This window comes from Anabrus simplex, chromosome 4, assembly GCF_040414725.1.
Source record: "Anabrus simplex isolate iqAnaSimp1 chromosome 4, ASM4041472v1, whole genome shotgun sequence".
Classification (NCBI taxonomy): Eukaryota; Metazoa; Arthropoda; class Insecta; order Orthoptera; family Tettigoniidae; genus Anabrus; species Anabrus simplex.
The window spans coordinates 247,936,706-247,958,052 of record NC_090268.1 but is presented as its reverse complement, the minus strand read 5'-3'; the positions used below and the strand labels follow the sequence as shown (position 1 = coordinate 247,958,052).

The window sequence follows — 21,347 nt, the reverse complement described above, 5'->3', positions numbered from 1 at the left end:
CCAACAATCACTCTCCCGATTCAAGTGATCCCCCGATTTCAGAGCAGTTTCACTAATTTTTGTATTATTTTAAACTCCCACGCGTTTCCTCGTTCTATCAATATATGGCTGAGAATGGCTGGTCGATAGTAGTTCTAATAATCACAACTGGATGGCAGTACAGGGCACGGTGGCCAGCCATGTGCTCCTCTTTGGTCTTCTTCTTCTTCTTCTTCTTTTATGACCACATAGGATCACTTTAGTCAGTCCGTCGTTCAGGTCTCTTTGAAGGGATTGTTCGGGCTTTGCGGTCCTCCCAGTACTATAATACAGTCAAATACTCAGATAGCTTAAGAATAGGAAGTGGGAGTCGCAAGTGAGTAACCTAACCTCAAAAGTAGCACGCAATAGACTTCTACCCGGAGCAGGACCCGCATAAGTGCTCGTGTTGTATCACGTAGTAGTGCTTCTTGGTTGTACTGTATGTCTTAATATTTGTTTTGGCCAAAATGTCATAAAAGAAATATGATGCAGTGTTTAAAAGCGTTTATGGGGAAGAGTTTCTGTGTTTCAGTGAATCCAGGAAGGGACTATTGTTCATATTCTGTACTATATTGTCCCCACTATGGCAAACTAGCAAAAGTGACAAACTAGGGAATCTGTAGTTCTGAAGTTCTCTTCCATATTTTATGTTTTATATAACGCCTGCCCTCTCACAAAGTCTCACATTGGCAGCTCGTTCCGTATGGCTAACATATAAAACCAAAAATCTAAAAATTGTTCAGACATGAGTGATCATAACTTCTTTCAGCTTTCGTAATTTTTTGACAATTTGCAGATTCGTTAGTTTGCTAGAGGGGGGCGATATGTAGGTGTGATTTTTCAGGTGCGCATGCAAGGAAGTGTGATATACTCAAACATGTGCAAATGAAAAACATAACGAGTGTCCAGTGTGTAGAAGAAACCAGAAACTGAACTTTTCATGTAAAAACCAAGATGTAAATCCTGTGACGAATGCTGTGGCTTTATTTACTTCATTTATCGTAGAACATAACCGCCTGTAAATTGTGCTGACCACGCAGGGCCTTTGTTTCGCAAAATGTCTCCTGATTCGCAAATCGCTAAACGATATGGGTGTGCTAGAACGAAAACAGCGGGTATCATTACAGAAATGTGCATGGAAGAATGGGCGAAAATTGTATCACATTTGCAGGTGAATGCATTTTCTGTTGCTGCTGATGATAGCAATAAAAGTGGCTTGAAAATATATTGTATTGTTGTAACATTTTTCAGGCCTGAACTCAGTGAAATTCAGAGTTGTCTTCTCTCTGTGCCTAATTTAGAAGGGGATGCTACTGGAGCTAACATTGCCAATCTTTTGCTGTCAAGTTTTCAAGAATTCTGCATTCCATTAAGAAACTGCCTAGCTGTTGGTGCTGATAATGCTCCAGAAATGGTAGGATTAAAGAATGATGTGGCAGGATGTTTGAAGCGGGAAAATAGTAACATAATTATTGCAGGCGGCTCTTGTCACCTAATTAATCTTGCTGCAAAGAAGGTTGTGGCATGCTTGCCAGTAAATGCAGATGAAAGTATAATTGATATATTTTGTTATCTGGAAAGGATTGCAAAGAGGAAAGAAATGTTCAGAGAATTTCTGACTTAACCCAACACAGAGATCAGGAAAATTCTGAAGTATGTGCCTACTCGATGGTTATCACTAAGAAGGTGTTCAGATAGGATTTTGCTGCAGTGGGACCCTTGGGTTACTTTATTCAGGAGTGAAATTGTGAGTAAGGATTCTCAGATAGGAACTTTGAAGACTTACAAAATTCCTAAACACAGTCTTAAGTGCAGATGTGTCTTGTTTGTCTGAAAAGGTGAAGCATTGTCATAATATTTCACCCCACTCATTTCACCCCATAAACTGAAACTACTGATGACACTAAGAGGCATGCTTTGTCACGTGAAGAACAACTGTTCAAGTTCGTTTCATCAAAAATCTTTTTGCCTTTTTCTCTCAAGTTTTATGATATCTTTGAGAATCGAAACGTAGCTCTTCAGTCAAGTATGCCGCACATCCACTTACTGAAGTCAGTTTTGGAGGAACTATTGAAGAATGTGATGACAGGGTTTGTAAAACCACATGTTATTAAAAGCTCATCCTCTCTCCTTGATGTAGATTATCATACTCCAGCAAATCAAAAGAATGACTGTGATCTGATGATACGGAACTCTGCGTTTGTTTTGGTGAACACTTTGAAGTCTGAGGAAAAGTGCATATTCTTTAAGTCTGTTAGAAAGTGTTTCCCTTCATCATGTGACTACATGGTACACAAATTTCCGTTCAAAGATTAAGTTTTAATTAATGCGGAAGTTGCAATTATTTCTGCTATAAGTAAGGCATCATTTTTTTTCTAGCCTTAGATTTTTCATTAACAAGTTTCCGAACATTGTGACTAGTGAAACGGAACATTTAGATAAAGAAACTGATGTTCTGCACTTCCAGTTCTGTAACTTGCAGCTCGAAGAAACAGACCTGTCAAAAGGAAGAATTGATGTTCAGTGGGCTGATGGTGTACTTAAATATGCATACTTGCCAACTTTTCCAATTTAGGTGGGAGACTCGATTTTCGGCAGTTTTCCCGCCTCCCAATTATTCTATTATTTTTCCCGTTTTTACCTTATTTTTTGGTGAACTTCAAACATTTGTTTTTAAATCCCACCATTTCAGCTTTTTTTGCCAGTGGCCGGAAGTCCTTCGGTCATTGGCCGTTTTTAAACGGAATATCTATGTTTATTGTGAGAAATGTGCGTGAATGTGCGATGTTTATTGAAACCTGTATATCGCAACGTGTATATCAATTGTCAATCTCTCATTCTCGCGTGCTATGTTCGTGTTCGTTCACATCAATCTAGTCTCGATTCTAGAGACTAGTAGCTTGATATGGAGCCTTTTTTAGTAATTTAGTGACATAATTTCAATGATAACGACTAGTGACGTTCCTAGAGATTTTAGAAGCCATTTGGAGACAAATCTAACTAATTTTATATTGCTCAGAATTTAAAAAGAATGATATTTCTGTACCGGTTGTGACCACAGTAACAAGGAGAAATGCACGTTTTAATTTTCCGTAATGTCTGTCGGTATGTATGTATGTAGTATGTACGCGCATCACGAGAAAACAGCTGAAGAGAACTTAATGAAAATCAGTATATAAAGTTGGGGAATAAGTCGCTACAATCTAGGCCATAAATAATTATTTCACGCTGACCGAAATGCTAGTTTAGAGGAAGGCCAAAATTTTAATTCTCACATATTTATGTTATTATTGGCCCTATCGAGAAATACTACATGATTAAAGTTGTATATTATTAAATTTCCTATCGTGTCCGACTCGTTGACCGAATGGTCAGCATTGAGGTCTTCGGTTCAGAGGGTCCTGGGTTCGATTCCCGGCTGGGTCGGGGATTTTAATCGCATCTGATTAATTCATCTGGCCCAGGAACTGGGTGTTTGTGTTTGTCCCAACACTTTCCTATTCATATTCACACAACTCACTACACTACCAACCACTGCAGGAACACACAATAGTGATTACATCCCTCCACATAGGGTTGTCATCAGAAAGGGCATCCAGCCGTAAAACAAGGCCAAATCCACATGTGCAACACAGTTCGCACCCACGACCCCACAGGTGTGAGGAAAGCGGTAGGAAAAGGAAAAGGAGATTATTAAATTTCTTGGCATTTATGTCTTATACTTTTTTTTACCGTACTGGCTATGATAACAGAGATATTCATGCATTTGGATTTTTGTTGCTAAGTCCATATAATTCCATTATGAGAAAATGGTTGAACAGAATTTAATGAAAATCGGTATGTAAAGTCGGGGAATAAGGGGAATAAATAATTTTATTCACCCTGTTCGAAATGGGAGTTAAGGGGAAAGTGCAAAAATTTAATTTTTAATTACCTATCTATTTGGTCATATCAAAAAGTACTACATAACAAAAGTTATAGAGGGTACAATTTCTGATTATTTATGTCTTATTTAGTTTTACCGTACCGACTATAATAATATTGTGACGATGATTATAAGAATGAGAAAAAAGTCATGAAGGAAGATAGATGTAATTAATGTCTCCCGTAAAAATTGTCAGGTTTCTAGCTCTATTATTCCTGACGTTGTTGGCATAGAATCCGGAAGTGTAGCAATTCCTACTTATGACTTTCAAAACAAGTTCCATGCTGGAATGAAAAACATTTCACAAATAGCCGAAATACATCACTTTGTGTGTATGAAGGAGCACCTTGGTGTAGTGTTCACAAAGAAATCGATAGTTTCTGATGAAGTACCCTACACCATCCTTCCAGAAGATCCACCGTCTACCTTCAGTGACCTTCTGCAAGTCATCAAACCTCAAGGACTTAGCATCGATCGACAGATGTATCTCCATGAAAAAATTAGACCCTTTGTATCAGGAGATAAGAAAGATGTACTATGTCCTGCTGTAACATCTTTCCCTGCTCCAACAACGATGCCACCAACCACCTCAAGTGAAAATCTTACGGAACCGACTTCTGTTTCTCCTCCTCTGCCAATAATTACACCATCATCTTCTTCAAAAAGTGTAGCGCCTAAAGAAACAAGTAAGGCTTAGAAGAGAAAACCACCAACTCCAAGAAAATTCTCCCCAAAGAAAAGGTCTCGACCCACCTGCAGTTACTGTGGAGAGGTAAGACATCGGGACCAAGCGGTGAAAGAGCATATAATACACCCAAAACGCAGGCTACAGCGTGAATAACTGATATCCCCGTCTTATGCTGGCTGTGATTAACGATCATTAAGGTATGTCATAATTTTTGTAAAGTGAAGTAGTATTGCAATTAGTTGTCTTCAGTGACCTTCTGCAAGTCATAAAACCTCAGAGACTTAGCATCGATAGATAGATCTCCACGAAAAAATTAGACCGTAAATAATAATATGTCGGTAATTTTTGTTTTAAAAAAATTCTGTGGTCAGAATACCGGTGAACATGAAAATGTAAACGCCAGCGTAACTTCCAAATAGTTCAGTAGTTATTTGTGTCACAAAGTAACCAAATTTTTAAACAGCTACTGAAATGTTATGAAATTTTATGTTGTAACACTACATGCTAATTTAAGGCCTTAATTTATTTTGGAGGCATTCAATTCAAGTATATGATATTAGTTACATATTATGGAACAGAACAGTACCTTTATCTCAATACCAGACATGTGGTCGCTTTTCATATGCACGCACATAAATATCTATATACAACAAATGTTTCATGACATAACCTCACAAATAATGTGATCGTAAACTAATAATGATACTAATAAGTGGATGTACATAATAATAATAATAATAATAATAATAATAATAATAATAATAATAATAATAATAATAATTGTAAAATAATAATAATTCAAGCTCGATGCTTGCGTTATTTACCCATGGTGAGAGAATATTGTTTTCAAGTTATATCATTTTATCACACGTGCATCAAGTTGGGGGGCAGATCGCACGGTGCTCCTACGATTTTATAGGCCACATATTTTATCAAGATTAGACTACAGCAGTGCAGCATATGGACCAGCAAGGCAAAGTTCCCTAGCCAAACTGTATAGCGGAGTTAGGTTGGCAACGGGACCTATTCCTACAAGCCCCGTTGCTAGCCTGCTTGCTGAATCTGGTGTGCTGCCTTTACACCTGCTGTCGTGATCCTAAGGATTCGGCAGGCTGGGGACTGTGGGTTCGAGTTTTTGGGAGCTTAATCTTGAAATAATAAGATTACCTTTACACACTCACACTCTTCCCTTCACCTGTATTGAATAGAAAGACACACATTACATATATACACATATACAATTAAGAAATATGAAACTCTTTGTAGAGATACACTTTTAGCTCTTGGTTAGATAGTCTCTGACTATCCTGTTCAATTGCAATCTATAATACAGTAAGTTTGTACCATACAAACTTGGTAGTTACTTAGCTTTTGATTGAAGATTTCTTCAGTCTTCAACGTCATCTCTCTTGAATTCTTCTCTGTGCTCACGATACCATAGTTGCGCTGAATGATGCGATGTTTAGTTCACGCGAATATGTAGCTCCGGGATTCGAATACAACACCTTCAAACTCCCATCGTTGACCAGAGTAGTCTTCCTCCCAACAGTTCTGACTACATGGTTATGTTTACTAATAGTATAGGCTCACTAAAACACTCGCCCACCTGTCAAAACAGTTCGATGTTCATGTTGTTGCAGCTCAAGTCTAATTATGCTGTACACAGTGTTTCCCTCACTGCATCGTGTAATTCAACACAGTTTCTAGACTGTTTGCTAAGCCACATTTAACTAGATCTGCGGCTCACTGCTACGTACATAACCTACAAGTTCTGCACTGTTCTGACTCACAGCCACGCACACATTATTTGTTCTGAAGCTAGACAGTTTCCCTCTTGGCACTCAGCCATAAACACAAGCAGCTATTACAGTAGTCAGTCAGTGTCCCTTTGTGACGTACAGCCACATGCATGTTGTTAGCACAGCAGTCGGTCAGAATCTCCTGATCTGCCGAAGTATCATTCCCTATATCATACGTTCGACGTTTCTCGAAGCTTAACCCTCTCTACTCCGGTAGAATAAGATGTTTTTAAGTCTGATTCGTTCACGAGTTCCACCCACTAACTAAAGGGGTGTGTCATAGAATTCACTCGAACAATTTTGCTTGTTGCCGCTTCAACAATCTATGCGATATTTGCTTTGATTTGCTTCTAGAAACACCTACAGAACTTCTTTTGCGTTCCCTGATATACACTGACGCCGTGTAGCTTACCATTGCACAATGTTACACATGAACTCACTTTTTGTTGCACCAATTTGCTTCAAGTAAAACTTGTATGAAGTCTTATTCTTTCACGTACTAAAATTATAATTCAATATTTGAAACACTATAACTCTTTGCCACTGTTACATGACCATAAAAACTCTTGTTCAGTACTCAATATCCTTAGTCTCGGGTTCGAGACTCGCTCGAGTCCGTTCGCTCGGCACTGATACATGAAAGGGGCGTGTCGCGACACACAGTCGTGATACTGCAGTGCCTGCAAATGCTTCTGTCCTTTGCTGCAAATTTGCAACAGATGTTGCTTCACTGAAGCTATCCTTGCGTATTCCACAATGGAAACCGTCGGCTGTACGCTGCTTACCCTCGAGCAACGCAGCTGGTTGGAATACATTCGGATAGCAGTCTAGATTATTTGATGTACCTTCAGTTCCATGTCTTGTCCGGCGACCAAGGAGATACAACGACCTGAAATCATTCTAGATTTGCACACTGGCCCGAAGGAAAACACGGACCCCTCCATTTATCGGAGATTCTTCCTGACCATTGTTGGCGGATACCCTGATTCGGTTGTTGGTTTCACGGATGGTTCGAGGGCAAAAGCGGGAGTAGGCTATATGTTCATTGTTGACAATAACAGGTTTCTTTTTTCCTGTGCCGAAAATCTGCAGTGTGTACACAGCAGAGCTCTTACGCCATCTGTGAATCTTCTCCGGTACATACTGTCTGCTGAGCGCCAGCAATTTCTGCTGTGTACCAACTCCTTGAACACACTACAGTCTATACATACGTTTCCCTCAGCACCCTTTGGTGCAGCGCATCCAGGACCTACTGACCGGGTATTCGGATGCCGGCACCAGAATTACATTTATGTGGCTCCCAAGCCACATGTGTGTAGAGGAAAATGAGTTAGCTGATAAGGCTGCCAAGGAGGCTGTTACCTTGCCCTCATTGCCTTACAGGGTTCGAGCCAGTGACATTCACTCTCAGCAGACACATCCGGTTATGTTCCATTGGGAGATGGAATGACCGGCCACCCCTCTCCCCTCTCCCAAATAAGCTGAGAGTGATAAAAGGAACTGCGAAGGTATGGAAGACTTCGCTTCGGGCTTCTCTGAGAGAAGCAGCGGTATTATGTCGTCTTCGGATTGGGCATGGCATAGTAACGCACTCCTACCTACTGAAGGGTGAACGCCCTCGGTGCGTACTTGCGGTGGTCATCTAACCATGGTACACATCCTTACAGAGTGCGTGGACCTAAAAGTTACTGGCCCAAAAATCAAAATGACGCAGAGGCAAACACTTACACTCCTTAAAATTTGCACAAAAAGGATTAAAATCCTATTTGGGCTTCAGGCCTGAAGTTACAGAGGCTAAGTCTATACTACTGAGGTGACAAGTTGGAGAAAATTTAAGTTACGAAAGCCACAGACAGAAAACTGTTTCAAAGTCATAGTCACCCCAAAGTCAAGTTGATGGGGAACTCGAGAGGTTGTCACACTCTCTATTCCCTAATTTCAGCTAAGGTTTGAGGCTAGTTTTGAAATTTACATTAGAAAATGAAATTTACATTATTGAAGATTGGAAATTTAAGGTTACATTATTAAAGATTGGAAACCTCTCCCTTGAGCTAGCTTTCAGAGGCTATTACATAGTCATTAAATGGCTGCCATTACCTTAATCAGCAGGAATACTCGATGATGGGTGAAATACCCCCGCCTCCTCTATTAACACACACTCAGTAGACTGGACGATCAATAAGACAAGGTGGCTCGAAAAAGTGCCAGCTTTTATACCCGAGAGGAAGGTTCTAGAGAGCTCTGGGCTAAAGCCCGACACACCTTCAAATTTTATAGGATAATCGAAAAGATACAAGTTGGATCCTATTGGCTAAAAAATAAACAAAACAAAATTTTCTGTTGGTCAATATCTGAAGTTGGCGGACGGAGATAGAAGTGTTGTAAACTTTAACATACCAGAAACAAGGAATAAACTATTCAGTTTAGTAAACCTTAAAATAACAAATTACTTTACAATCTTAATAGTCCTTTACACTAGATGACGTAACATATGTTGTTTTTTGGTAGAGACATCTGTGGAGAAAAGTCCAAACTTCTTGTGCTAGTTGTTGCGACCTTCATATAGCAGATGGCATACCTCAGGGTGCTTCATTTGAATGAATGGGGTGGGTGTACCTCGCAGTACAGTTAATATTTTAGTTACTGTTTTTGTTTCATTGTTTAGAAATAGGCCATTGTGGTTAACAGTGCTGTGTGAATTTTCTAATAATAACGTATGGTAGTGTGGTGCATTCATTAGTACTAATTACATGTACATCAGGAGCGAGGATGATTGATACATTTATGAGATAGGTGTCATTCAAGCATTTTTCCAGTGCATAATATTGTAAAACTATGCAAAATTATTTTAAGGATGGTCCTTTCAAAATTCTGTCTTGCTTTTAGTCAGTTGATGAGTAATTCGTCATACAAAATTATAGAAAAGAAACTTTGAAAAGAGAGACATAACTAATGCCCCTTTCGAAACCTAGGTGCACTCACTAACCAGTGGGTATTTTCTTAAAATGTACGTGTTTGTTTTTTTGATTTCTACTTTTTATTTAAATGTTCAATATGCCCTGTGGTCTCATTATTGGGTCAACTGCCTTGTTGAGACTGATTTTTTTTTTTTTCTTGATGATTTTGATATTTAAGTGCCACTAACTTATTGTGTGTGTTTTTGTTAATCTGTATTGTGATAATGCTTTCTATTTTTCATTTTCTGCAGATATTGGAACAATCATGCATGTATCAGAGATGACTCCATTACGAGGTTCAGTTTCGTGGACTAATAAGCCAGTATCTTATTATTTGCACGTCATAGATCGAGCGAAGGTATTGTATCTTAATTTCATTTTTAGTGCTATTTGTGTTGATGGTGGTTATTATTTTAAGAGAAAAAGTAATCAGATATTTTGATAGCATATTAATTATACTGGTTTATTTAGTTTAGGTCAATAGTGAGAAGCTACACTAAGAATTTCCTAAGCTTGGTGTGACATAGATGACCCTAGTTATTGGGGTGTCCTGGACTGCCGTTTGAGAGACAGACACAGTTGCAGTATTAGATAGCAGAAGGGTTGGTCTTGTAAGCTGAGGTTAGCAGGTTTCATCCTGTCTTAGTCTGGTTGTATACGTCATTATCAGCATGTGAAAGAAATTCTCCAGGATAAAATTAATACCGTAAACTGGGGTTACTTTGTGACAGTTTTGGCGATTTCTTCAGGATAATAAGAATAATATCATTATGTATTAAGGTTTTTCTATATTGTCGTATTCTTCCATCCTTTATTCATGTTTTGAAATAATTTTTATATGTGTATTTACATTTAATCACTTAATATTTCAAGAACTTTGTGCACAATCTTTTTACCATTGTATTTCCATGTTTGGTGCAGATGTCACAAAGTTACCCCCATTAAGTCATTACTTAAGACTCTGTCTAAATATAAAAGGAGAATTTCTTTCATAACAATGATAATACAACACACTGTATATTTTTTTAAACCTGAGATATAACCACTTGAAATATCTGCATCATTAAAGAGTGAATAGTTTACAAACTGTTTACTTTTTGCTTTGTTTTGTGAGTTCTGGAATGTCATAGATTTCAAGTTTTCTCCTTTGTACGGTTGGACTAATTTTACACCATATTTTGTCATCTGCATACTATATTTCATCCTTGATATGCGCCCGCTTCATGGTGCTATCCATAGCACTGACAACTGCACTTTGATATCCACCCACTTCACGGTGCTATCCATAGCACTGACAACTGCACCTTGTTTGTATACTTTTGTTATGATTCTTGGACAGTACAGTTATGTGTGTCCCAACAATCTTATCATCGGATTCCAAGATACGATTTTCACGAATAGGAAGTTCTTCAGAGTCAGAATTAAATTCTTCTTCATGCAACGAGTTGTCTTTTGACTCAGTACAGATGTCATCATTGTCATTTTTACTTGAATTCTCGTTTCGGGTGTCGTTAATATTCTTTGAGGGACAGTTCCCGTCGGTGCCACTACAGCTAGGAATCTCATCTACAGTGTCAAAATCTGAAGCTGTCATAATACCTCTTCCAGGTGGCACTTCTATACATCTCCCCTTTCTTCACCCATTATTTATTACCTTACCCCCTTTGAGATTCAAGTGCTCAATGAATCTTACTTACAGCTTGTTTCACAGCATCACCTTCTACATCCATTGCCCTGTTATACATGTGCTTCAGCACTTCTTCCTGGCTTAGAGGGCAAATACTACATTTCCTGCATCAAGAACGTAGATTATTCAGACCATTTTTAACTATTTCTCAATTAGATCTGAACAAGAGATGGACATTCTTGCTTCAGTATAGTGGAATATCCACATTACTAAAGGCAATTTTAGAACACTGGGGTTACTTTGTGGCAGAGTCATTGTTGTCACAAAGTTACCCCTTAAACTTCTCCTCTTTATTTTATTTTAACATAAATAACTGAAAGAAAGCTCAAAGTGTCATCGAATCATGCATTTTTATCAGGAAACATGAAATTAAGATTTCCACTTACTTTGATGTGTGTACCTCATTAACGTTTTCTGTCGCCGACAAAAGTTTCCCGCTGTTCGCAAAATCACGTGCTCAGTACAATACAACAAAAGGATCTCTGTTGCCAACAATCCAACACTTAGGACATTATCATTGTACACACAGGTAGCAGCATTATTGAGGAGTGAAAACATATAGTGTTCATTGTCAGACCATCAATGCATATCCCGCGAAATATGAAATTATTATTTGGCGCGCACCTGTCACAAAGTAACCCCGGTTTACGGTAGTAATAATGTTATTGGTTTTATAACCCACTAACTACTTTTATGGTTTTCGGAAATGCTGTGGTGCCCGTATTTTGTCCCGTGGAAGTTGTTTTACGTGCCAATATATGTACGATGTGGAGTTGACTTGTTCAAGCACTTTCAAATTCCATCAGATTGAGCCAGCATCGAACCTGTCAACTTGGGCTCAGATCGCCAGCCCCTTTTGGTCTGGCAGTACAAAGTTCTAGCACTAATGGGACATAAAACCAATAACATCATATTCTTTATTTTGAGAGTTGGCGTTTCATTGCGATTAGTAACTGTGTTTGCTGCCATTCTGAATAGTAATGGTCAGTTGATAAACATGTTTTTATTCAGGGAAATTGATTGTAATAATACTGAGAATTATTATAAAAATCGTTTCAATACTTCACCAATATTTATTTGAATATATATGAATATGTGAATATTTAAATATTTAATGCACTAGTACATATTAGCCATTTTTCTTTAGAGTTTGGATGTTGCCCATCTTGCCTATTCGATTCCCAGGCCCAGATTTTTAGGCTCTTTATTGATAAATATGTTTCATGCTAATTGCTCGCAGATACTGGACACCTCGTTAATCATTCACATTCGGGACTGAAGGCATAGTCGAAACTCAAGTAAGGTCGGATTACCAGAAGAGCAATAATATTTACTGTATTATTCTACAAATACATACAATACAATCATTAATAGGCATATATTAAACATTTCGGAATGACAAAAAAAGTCAGTAATGCTCATTTGGCGGATGGCAGTAAAACATTAGCTGTTATGTAGCCTTCCATTTCCTTATCCACGAAACTTTCGTAGGCGTGGAACAAGAATTCTGTTCAATGCACAGAAGAGCTTAATCACGAGCCTGCTTGGAGTCTGCATGAGATACTCAACCGGGAGATTCGTAGTTATCATTATCTTCTTTTTCAGTATCGTCTGCACTCTGGATAACAGCTGCAATGATCTTATCATCATCCAGTTCGTCTGTTGTGCAGTCAACATCAGTTTCAGACAGCCTCTCGTCAGCATCATCTGTTTGAACATCAGCTTTCAAGTTTATATCGATGCTTTCATGGCCTGTGATAATTAGCTTTTGGGCTTTTGCCATGTCAAGAGAAGTCTTAGAGAAGTATTCCTCGTAAACAGACAAGAATTTCTTCTGAAGATTTTGATCAAAGTTCTCTGCGAAACATTAAGAATGTCAGCTTGTTTTCAACCTTCACGATTTGGAAGACTGCTTGTGTGTCTTAATTTTAATCATAATTTTGATAATTTTAAACTGCCATTGCTGGTGAAAGTTAACACATCGATTTTTCCAGTGTTGATGCTTTGCTTTTTTTCTCAAGCCTCATCAGTTGTATACATAGCATCTTTTGTATTAAAATATCTCATTGCCTCAAAACAGGTGCTGCCTTTTTCTATCTTCTCTAAAATGAATGCACATTTTTTCAGCAGTAACTCTGCAATGGCCATTCAATTACCCCTTGATCCATGAGTTGGATGAGATAAGTGATGCTGAGTGGAAGAATTACAGCTTTTAGTTCTCCTCTTTTTTAGTTCCAGTTATGGATGGGATAGCCAAGGGCATGTACAAGGAGTTGTTCTGCCTTCAAATGTTGTTCAACTGCTGGCACAATCTGCTCAAAGAACCATAAATCCAGTCCAATTTTTGACTGCAAAAATAACACTGACAGAGAAGACAAAATTTCCTTGAATGCCCACCGGTGTTTTTGATTTGCTGGTTATGACTACCATTAGCATTGCTGCAAGTAGCAAAAGTCACCCTCTCTGTTGCAAGTTTCCCCCCAGCTTTCATTGTTTTTTCCAGTGATGGGAAGAGTACAAGAAATAAGTAATTGGGCTTGATTACAGTTAGTTGAGAGGTATTTTACTCAGTTACAGTTAAAAACTACTTGGTCAACAAGTAATCAGTGAAATTGCAATTACTTTACATAACAGTAGTCTTAAGGAAATCACTGATTTTTTTTTTCTTCCATGGGGTTGGAATATTACAAAAGTTTAATTTTTAGCATAGAGGCTTTTAGTTGTCAGTCACTAATCTCTATATATAAAATAAGAGTTTTGTCTGTACATTGCTCAGAATTTGAAAAAAGTGTTATTTCTGTATCGATCATGTCCACAGTAACACGGAAATGCACTTTTTACTTTTCCGTAATTTCTGTCTATATGTATGTACACGCATCACGAGAAACCGACTGAAGAGAATTTAATGAAAATCAGTATGTAAATTTGGGGGATGAGGCCACTACAATCTAGGCTATAAATAATTTTATTCACGCTGGGTGAAATGGTAGTTTAGGGGAAGGTCTAAAATTCAATTCTCAAGTATTTATATTATTAGTAGTCCTATTGATAAATACTACATAACTAAAGTTACATAGATTTAAATTTCCGAACATTTATGTCGTATAGATTTTTTTACGTACCGGCTATGATAACGCAGATATTCATGAATTTTGATTTTCCTTGCTAAGTCCACATCAACGCTGAGCCACGAGAAAATGGGTGAACAGAATTTAATGAAAATCGTTATATAGAGTCAGGGAAGAAGAAACTATAGTCTAAGCTTTAAACAATTTTACTGACCCTGGTTGAAATGGTAGTTTAGGGGAAAGCATCTAAAATTTAATTTTTAAATACCTATGTTATTGTTCCTGTAGAAAAGTACTACATAACAAAAGTTATGGAAAATACAATTTCCGGTCATTTATCTTTTATTCAGTTTTACCGTACCGACTATGATAAGAGTGGTATTTCAGAGTCGGAAGAAAACTAAATTTGAAGGCCTACAATATCGAAAGCGCATAACATTGATCAACAATAAAATAACATAACATTGACCATTGTTTGTTGTGATGTTCTTTGCCTCTTATGGTGCCCGATAGATGGGATTACTGTTGCGTACCGATTATAACAGACTGATTGAATATTGGCAGGAAATAGCTGGGGAGTTACAAAACTTTTTCTTTAGTATGCCATTCCTCTGGTTCATACATTGTCTGATACTGCTGTTACGTAACACACTGGTACATCATAGTATTCCAGTTATTCGATCCGTACTCTGACGCACTGTTTTGAATGAGCAGTGTGCACATTTGGCAGAGGTTCACATAGTAATAGTAGTATGACCTGGTCTAGAATTACAATTTAGGCCTATTCCAAAATATAGCACTACAATTCACTAAATAATTCAAAATTCAACCTTGAAAAGAGTCGTGTTTTAAGAAAAGCGTCTTCCTCTTCACTTTTATTAAATTCTACATACATTTTATTCCAAATTAGCAGTGAAGAGGGGTTTTCTCCTCTGGCTTGGAGGAAAAATTTGCCTCCAATCAGATAGATTTTTCCGCCTCCAGTGTAGTGAAATGAGATTTTCCGACTCATCGGGTACTGCTAGGAAACAGATTAGGAAAAGGGCATAGATTATCCCTGGGACTCTCCACTATTCGAGACAGACACACACACACACCCCGTGCTGACAAAGGACGAAGAGTTTTCACTGATCACTGCTGTCTGCGGCTGGGTCAGCAACATAGTACTGTTCATTAAAAGTGAAAATGCGTGGTTTTTCATTTGATCGAGTGTTTCATATTGCTTTTAATCACACCATTCCTACTGACGTCATTGTAATGACCTATGTTCATTTCAGATGGGAAAACCATTAAGACAGTCTTTTTGAGGATGTAAAAAAGCAGGTGGAGAGTGAGTGTCTGCCATTATAATGAAAACTTCCCAACCTGATTGTGACTGATTGTAGGTAAGCGGGCCTACCATTACAACGAAAATTCCCTAACCCAGTCTTCATATGAGAAAAGATGTTTGGTGACTTCCCTGTCACGTTTCTAGGGTAACGTTAAGGGCTATGCAATATAATACAATCTTGCTCACAAGTGTACACTACCTAACCTAGAATTCTGTATACAAATGTGGAATTCCGTAGCGAAGCACGGGTGCATCTGCTAGTTGAGAATATATATTGTTCCGACCTCATTCAGACAGGTCCCTGAGAACACGTGGTGCTAGGAACCACATGCTGGTTCATACACATAGAAAGATGTAATTGTATTTAATTATACATATACTAGGTTTATTATACTATATACACATCGTAATAAATTTGTTTAACCTGTTGCTTACACGATGGTTTAGATATTTACAGAACTTGTCTGCATAGCACATTTCACCATAGTCCGGCAGCCAATGATCTTTCTAGTAACTCGCTTGCTCACCCGATCAACTTGTGAAAGTTTAGATTTTATAATTCCACCTTTACAATACTGTAATTGTCTTTATTACAAAGACTACATTAAATTACACTCGTGAAACATGTTTCGTCCTCTTATAGGACATCTTCAGTCACAAATACAATACATTACATTAAAAATAAGGCAAGGACACATTAAAATAAGTAAATGCAAAGTCTTTGTATACTGTGACGCGGCGTGATAGCGTCTTGTCAGTCTTCAATGTTAAAATGGTGCGGTGTGAATATGATATGAAGCATGAAGTCCAATTAAAATCATATGTAAAAACTGTTGTTCAAAACAACTTGTCAATTATAAAACTTCGTAAGTGGCTATGCAAATAAAATTATGTGCATATGCATGAAATTTGTAAAGTGCAATGCTCACCCGATTGCACGCAAAGGTGCCGGACCACTCCCGATATAAACAACCCCAGGAAGTGGCGCTCTGATAACACCTATGTTACCCTGGAACTTTCAAAATTACATTTTTTCCATAATTTTTATCATAGTTGACGACTTTTAGTGTTTGAAATGTTTTTCCATTGACTTTGCAATTAAATGAATTGGTTCTTTGAGTGAGTCGGCTGTGCAGTTAGGGGCGCACAGCTGTTAGCTTACATTTGGGAGGTAGTGGGTTCGAATCCCACTGTCAGTTCTGAAGATGGTTTACTGTGGTTTCCCATTTTCACACCAGGCAAATGCTGGAGCTGTACCTTAATTAAGGCCACGGGCACTTCCTGCCAACTGCTAGCCCTTTCCTATCTCATTGTCGCCATGAGACCTATCTGTGTCAGTGCAGCGTAAAGCAACTTGTAGTAGTAGTAGTAGTAGTAGTAGTAGTAGTAGTAGTAGTAGTAGTAGTAGTAGTAGTAGTAACAATAATAGAAAGCTTCTTAAAATTCTCATCGCTAATCCTCGACATCTTAAGGGGGGAAGTACATCTTTGCATTCAATGAAGACACCCTTCAGGAGGAATACCTGTGTTTAATTTTATGAACATCATTGGAATATCTTTGAAAGTATCTCCATCATCTTTTTTTCCCCCCTGTTTTTGCTTCTGAGAGATCATTAACAGAGATATTGAGAATCCACAGACATAGCACTCCCATTCCTCTGTGCTAACCCTGGACCTCAAGAAATTAACAAAAGACGGCACCAGCAGCAGAATACGATATAATGAAGTCCTGTCTACAGGCCTTAAGTATGTATTCATGTTTCTCTAATAACGACAGTATTTCTTAATTTACCGCAGATTTTTTACTTCATTTGTGTAAAAGCAATTATTATGTTCCATTTGTGACAAATTTGACAGTGGCATTTCGTAGATAGGAATGCGCTACGTAACCCGTAAAACAGTGATGAAGCCTAAATACGAACTGTTAGATCATGCATTGTGGGTGTGGTCTTTACGGGAAAAGAAAAAAAAGAAACTCTATTGTTTGGCCCATTTATCAAAGAAAAGGCACTTATTTTGAATTTTTTAAAAATTGGAAGGAGAAACTTATGTTACTCTGAAAGAAGATTGGTTGCATTGCTGAGAAAACCACCATAGTATTCGAAACACATTTATTTCAGGTGAGAAGCTATCAACTGCTGATTATAATGCTTCACAATTTGAAAAAAATTTGTAAGGAATATGACATAACACACAATCAAGTGTTTAACATTGATAAATCAAACCTGAACTATAAGATGCCCGCACAAAGAACTTATGCTACTACTACTATGACTACTACTACTACTACTACTACTACTACTACTACTACTACTACTACTACTACCAAAAAGTTATTAATTTTATGATCCTCTGACTACTTTTACGGTTAACAGAGATACTGATGAGCCAGATGTTTGTCCCGTGACAGTTTATTTACGTGCCATTAAATCTACCAACATGGGGCTGATGTATTTGAGCACCTTCAAATACCACTGGATTGAGCCAGGATCAGTCGAACTTATGAGCTTGGGCTCAAAATGCGAGCCCCTTAACAGTTTGAGCAACTGAGCCCAGCATAGAAAGAATGCATGGAACAATTAGAGCTGGGACGTAATTGATTAAAAGTAATTGAAATACTTGTAATATTTACCCCTTGAAATAAAAACGTATCTGTTACACTCCAGTAATTGATATACATTGCACAGAAGCAAGTATTGGAGAGATAAAAATTACCTTTTCCAGAACCGGTGAATCTACTGGTTCTACTGTAGAACTGAAAAAGGTATCTCATTCTGTTAATGATCTCACAACTGTGAATATTTCTCAACTAAAGTAAACTCGTTTCCTCATTCCGAGGTGGTGCAGCTCTTTTTAGACATGCCCCCAGTGAAGGGGAGTTACAAGCACCATTTTTACTGCATATCAACCTTCCTGCCATTTGTAAAATCTCTGGCGGTACGGTACCGGGAATCAAACTCAGACTTCCAAGAACGGCAGCTAATTGTGCTAACGATTATGCTGGCGGACATTCTGAACTACAAAACACAGACATATTGCACGACTGATGCATGCTTGCAATGCACGGGTCGGATGAAACTGTTCATCTATTTGTGCGACTCCATCAGAGCTGCAATAGGCCAACACTACAGAGGCGGACGTTTCTTAACTACGAAACACAATGACTTGGACGTGTGTTTTCATTGCGCAGGTCGTACGGATCTCACAGATGATCTCTTTGTCCATATGACTAGCGCGGCCAGTTCAAACAGCAAAATGGAGGTCAACAGCATTCACAATGTTATTTCGTGAGATCATTAACAGAGTGATTGTTTAATATCGGCCTCATGACGTTGCACAGCAGGTTTGCTTTAACTACAGGCTGTACTGTGCGAGAGCCACTACTAGCACCGTGCTAATGCGATTTGCAGGAAATTTGAATCAACGTCATCTTTTATATGTATAAACACGCCTACCAACGTTCGTTAATCTAGCATAACCACTTTTTTGTGTTTGGATATTTTTTCCGCTAGTGTACTTGAAATGATGTACTTGTTGCAGCTTTGTATCCGCAATCTGACGTTCAAGTCTCTTTGATTTCTTACCTACTGATTTTCATACCATACTCCTTGCATGATACAGATGTTGATTCCCATATGAAACTTGATATATTTGTTCCGAATGAGTAAATTTATATATATGGCCAGGCAGGCATCAGTTTTTGAAAGTGAGATCATTAACAGAGTGATTAATATCTCGTAACTCAGGCCAATATAGATATTTTGGAGAGAAGTAAGTTTAAAACGTGATAAAAACAATCCAATCATAACGATTGTTTTATTTGCCAATCCACCTAATAAATAATAATAATAATAATAATAATAATAATAATATTGATTTTACTTTTAACAATTTTCCAGAGACGCCAAACAAAACATACTATGCATTAATAAAATAGCATGGAGACAACGAATGTACAAATTTAAACATTATAATAAAACTCATTACCGCCACACCTGTAGAAATCCATAAATGCGGCAAACTTACCTGTTATTTATTTTTATTCTTTCCATCGTGGAACTTCAGGCACTATCCAGGCATTTGATAGCGTACCTAACCTAAACAATGTGGTCTCTCTTATCTCATTTACAGCTGTTTAGGTAAATCCTGATGTGTTAAATGTAGAAAACAAGCATGAAGTGTACTTAAAAATAAGGGTCTGACTTTCAACAGTCGCAGTTCTCAAAAGAATGCTTCCAATCACTATGTATTAAATTCGGAAGTACAACTCATTACATGTGCTAGTTATCAGCTGGTGGTTTGGCACGCTTTCTACAGCATGGCTTCATTTGGTAGGAGTGTCTTCTGCTACACATACACCAACTGGGAATATTAGAGACCATCTCCAGAAACCATTTGTGGAGATTCTCACTGTTTGGACTCTATAGTCGGGAACAAAACTATTTTTAAAAGGTTAAAAAAGATGGGACCTCGAGTGCTCTCCATTGCAGTGCATGGGTGACGAGATGGCAGTGAAGATGACATCATTTGGAGTCACGATAAGCTGGTAGCAGGGAAGTTGGTGGCACAAGAAGATAATTCAAATAAAAGTAGTGATCAGGTACTCTGGTTTAATCTGTGGTAGGCCTACTGCTCAACTGACAGAGGCAAATGACTGGCCATTAATTTATTTGTATCAATATTGCACGCTGTGCCATGGGGACATCCGGTGCCCGGTTTTCTTGCGAGCATACCTTCTTGTGACCACTGCTGCCAGCACGCTTGCACAGTGGAGATATTCCTGGCAAGTCGTTCTGCAATAGCACAGAGTCAAGTGTGAAGCGAGACAAATCTTCATAGCAAGTTTTTACGACCTTATGCCCTTCCTGAACTCAACCTCGTCAGAGGAATTAATGAGATGAAACGAATGACGTGATATGAATAACTAAAACTGACTGGCCCTATCTTTAGTTTATATTTAGGCCTAAAAGTCGTGTTCACCATTTATTGTCTTTTTACATTTATACATATACTGCCTTGCAACGAAAATAGCCAGTATAACTCAAATACATTCAAGAGTGTTAAAGTATAGTCCAGAATGTTTACGTGTACAATTTATAGCCTAGAAGTCGTGTTCACTGCACAAAAGTTGAAGTTGTTGCATATTGGACCACCCTTTACTTTTTTTGGCTGTAAAAGTGGATGCAAAGGTGGTCAAATACGCGAGTAAATACAGTGTGTTTGTGGTGTGAATGAGGTGGGATTGAACCTTACGCCCACAACTGCACTGAAGACCTAGTGACGTAAGTTAGTATTTGATATTTCACTGGAGAGATAGGACAAAAGGAACGTGAGGATAGGATAAGTTACCATTTGCTACCAATTTGAACTTAACTTCACAAAGCACATTACATCTGGGGCAAGAATGGAAAACAAATCCTCCCGAGAAAATGAAGAAGCTGCGTAACCAACACACTGTCATCATTAGCACCAAGGCAGAACCGGCTTTCATCAGAAAACACAACGGACCTCCACTCTATCCCCCAATGACCTCTTGCTTGACACCACTGAAGTTGCAGACGGCGGTGGTTTGGGGTAGGTGGATTGCATCCACAGGGCATCTGGCTCGGAGCTGTCTTTCAAGTAATCGATTGAACAGTTCGTTGCATCACTATGGTGCCAACTGCCGCTCTAATTGCTGCTGCAGATGCAGCCCTCTGTGCCACAGCTATACACCGAATATAGCGGTCCTCCCTCTCGGTGGTGAACGGGGACATCCGGAGCCCGGTTTTCTTGCGAGCATACCTTTCTGCAATAGCACGGAAGGAAAAAACACCTCGACGTAGCTCTATTGTACAGCCTCGTTCAACCTCAGTAAGCTGTTTATACTGGCC

General features: G+C 38.4%; 1 protein-coding gene across 2 annotated transcripts in view; it reads left to right on the top strand.

The window, feature by feature from the left end:
• Nucleotides 1-21,347, top strand: part of gpp (grappa) — a 552,218-nt gene that overhangs the window by 411,473 nt on the left and 119,398 nt on the right. For both annotated transcript variants that reach the window (XR_010859839.2, XM_067145498.2), the window contains exon 8: nt 9,642-9,748. Coding sequence is in view for 1 of the 2 variants with exons in the window: in XM_067145498.2 (XP_067001599.2) it covers nt 9,642-9,748 (107 nt within the window). In the remaining variant the exon portion in view is untranslated. The remainder of the gene's footprint in view (nt 1-9,641; nt 9,749-21,347) is intronic.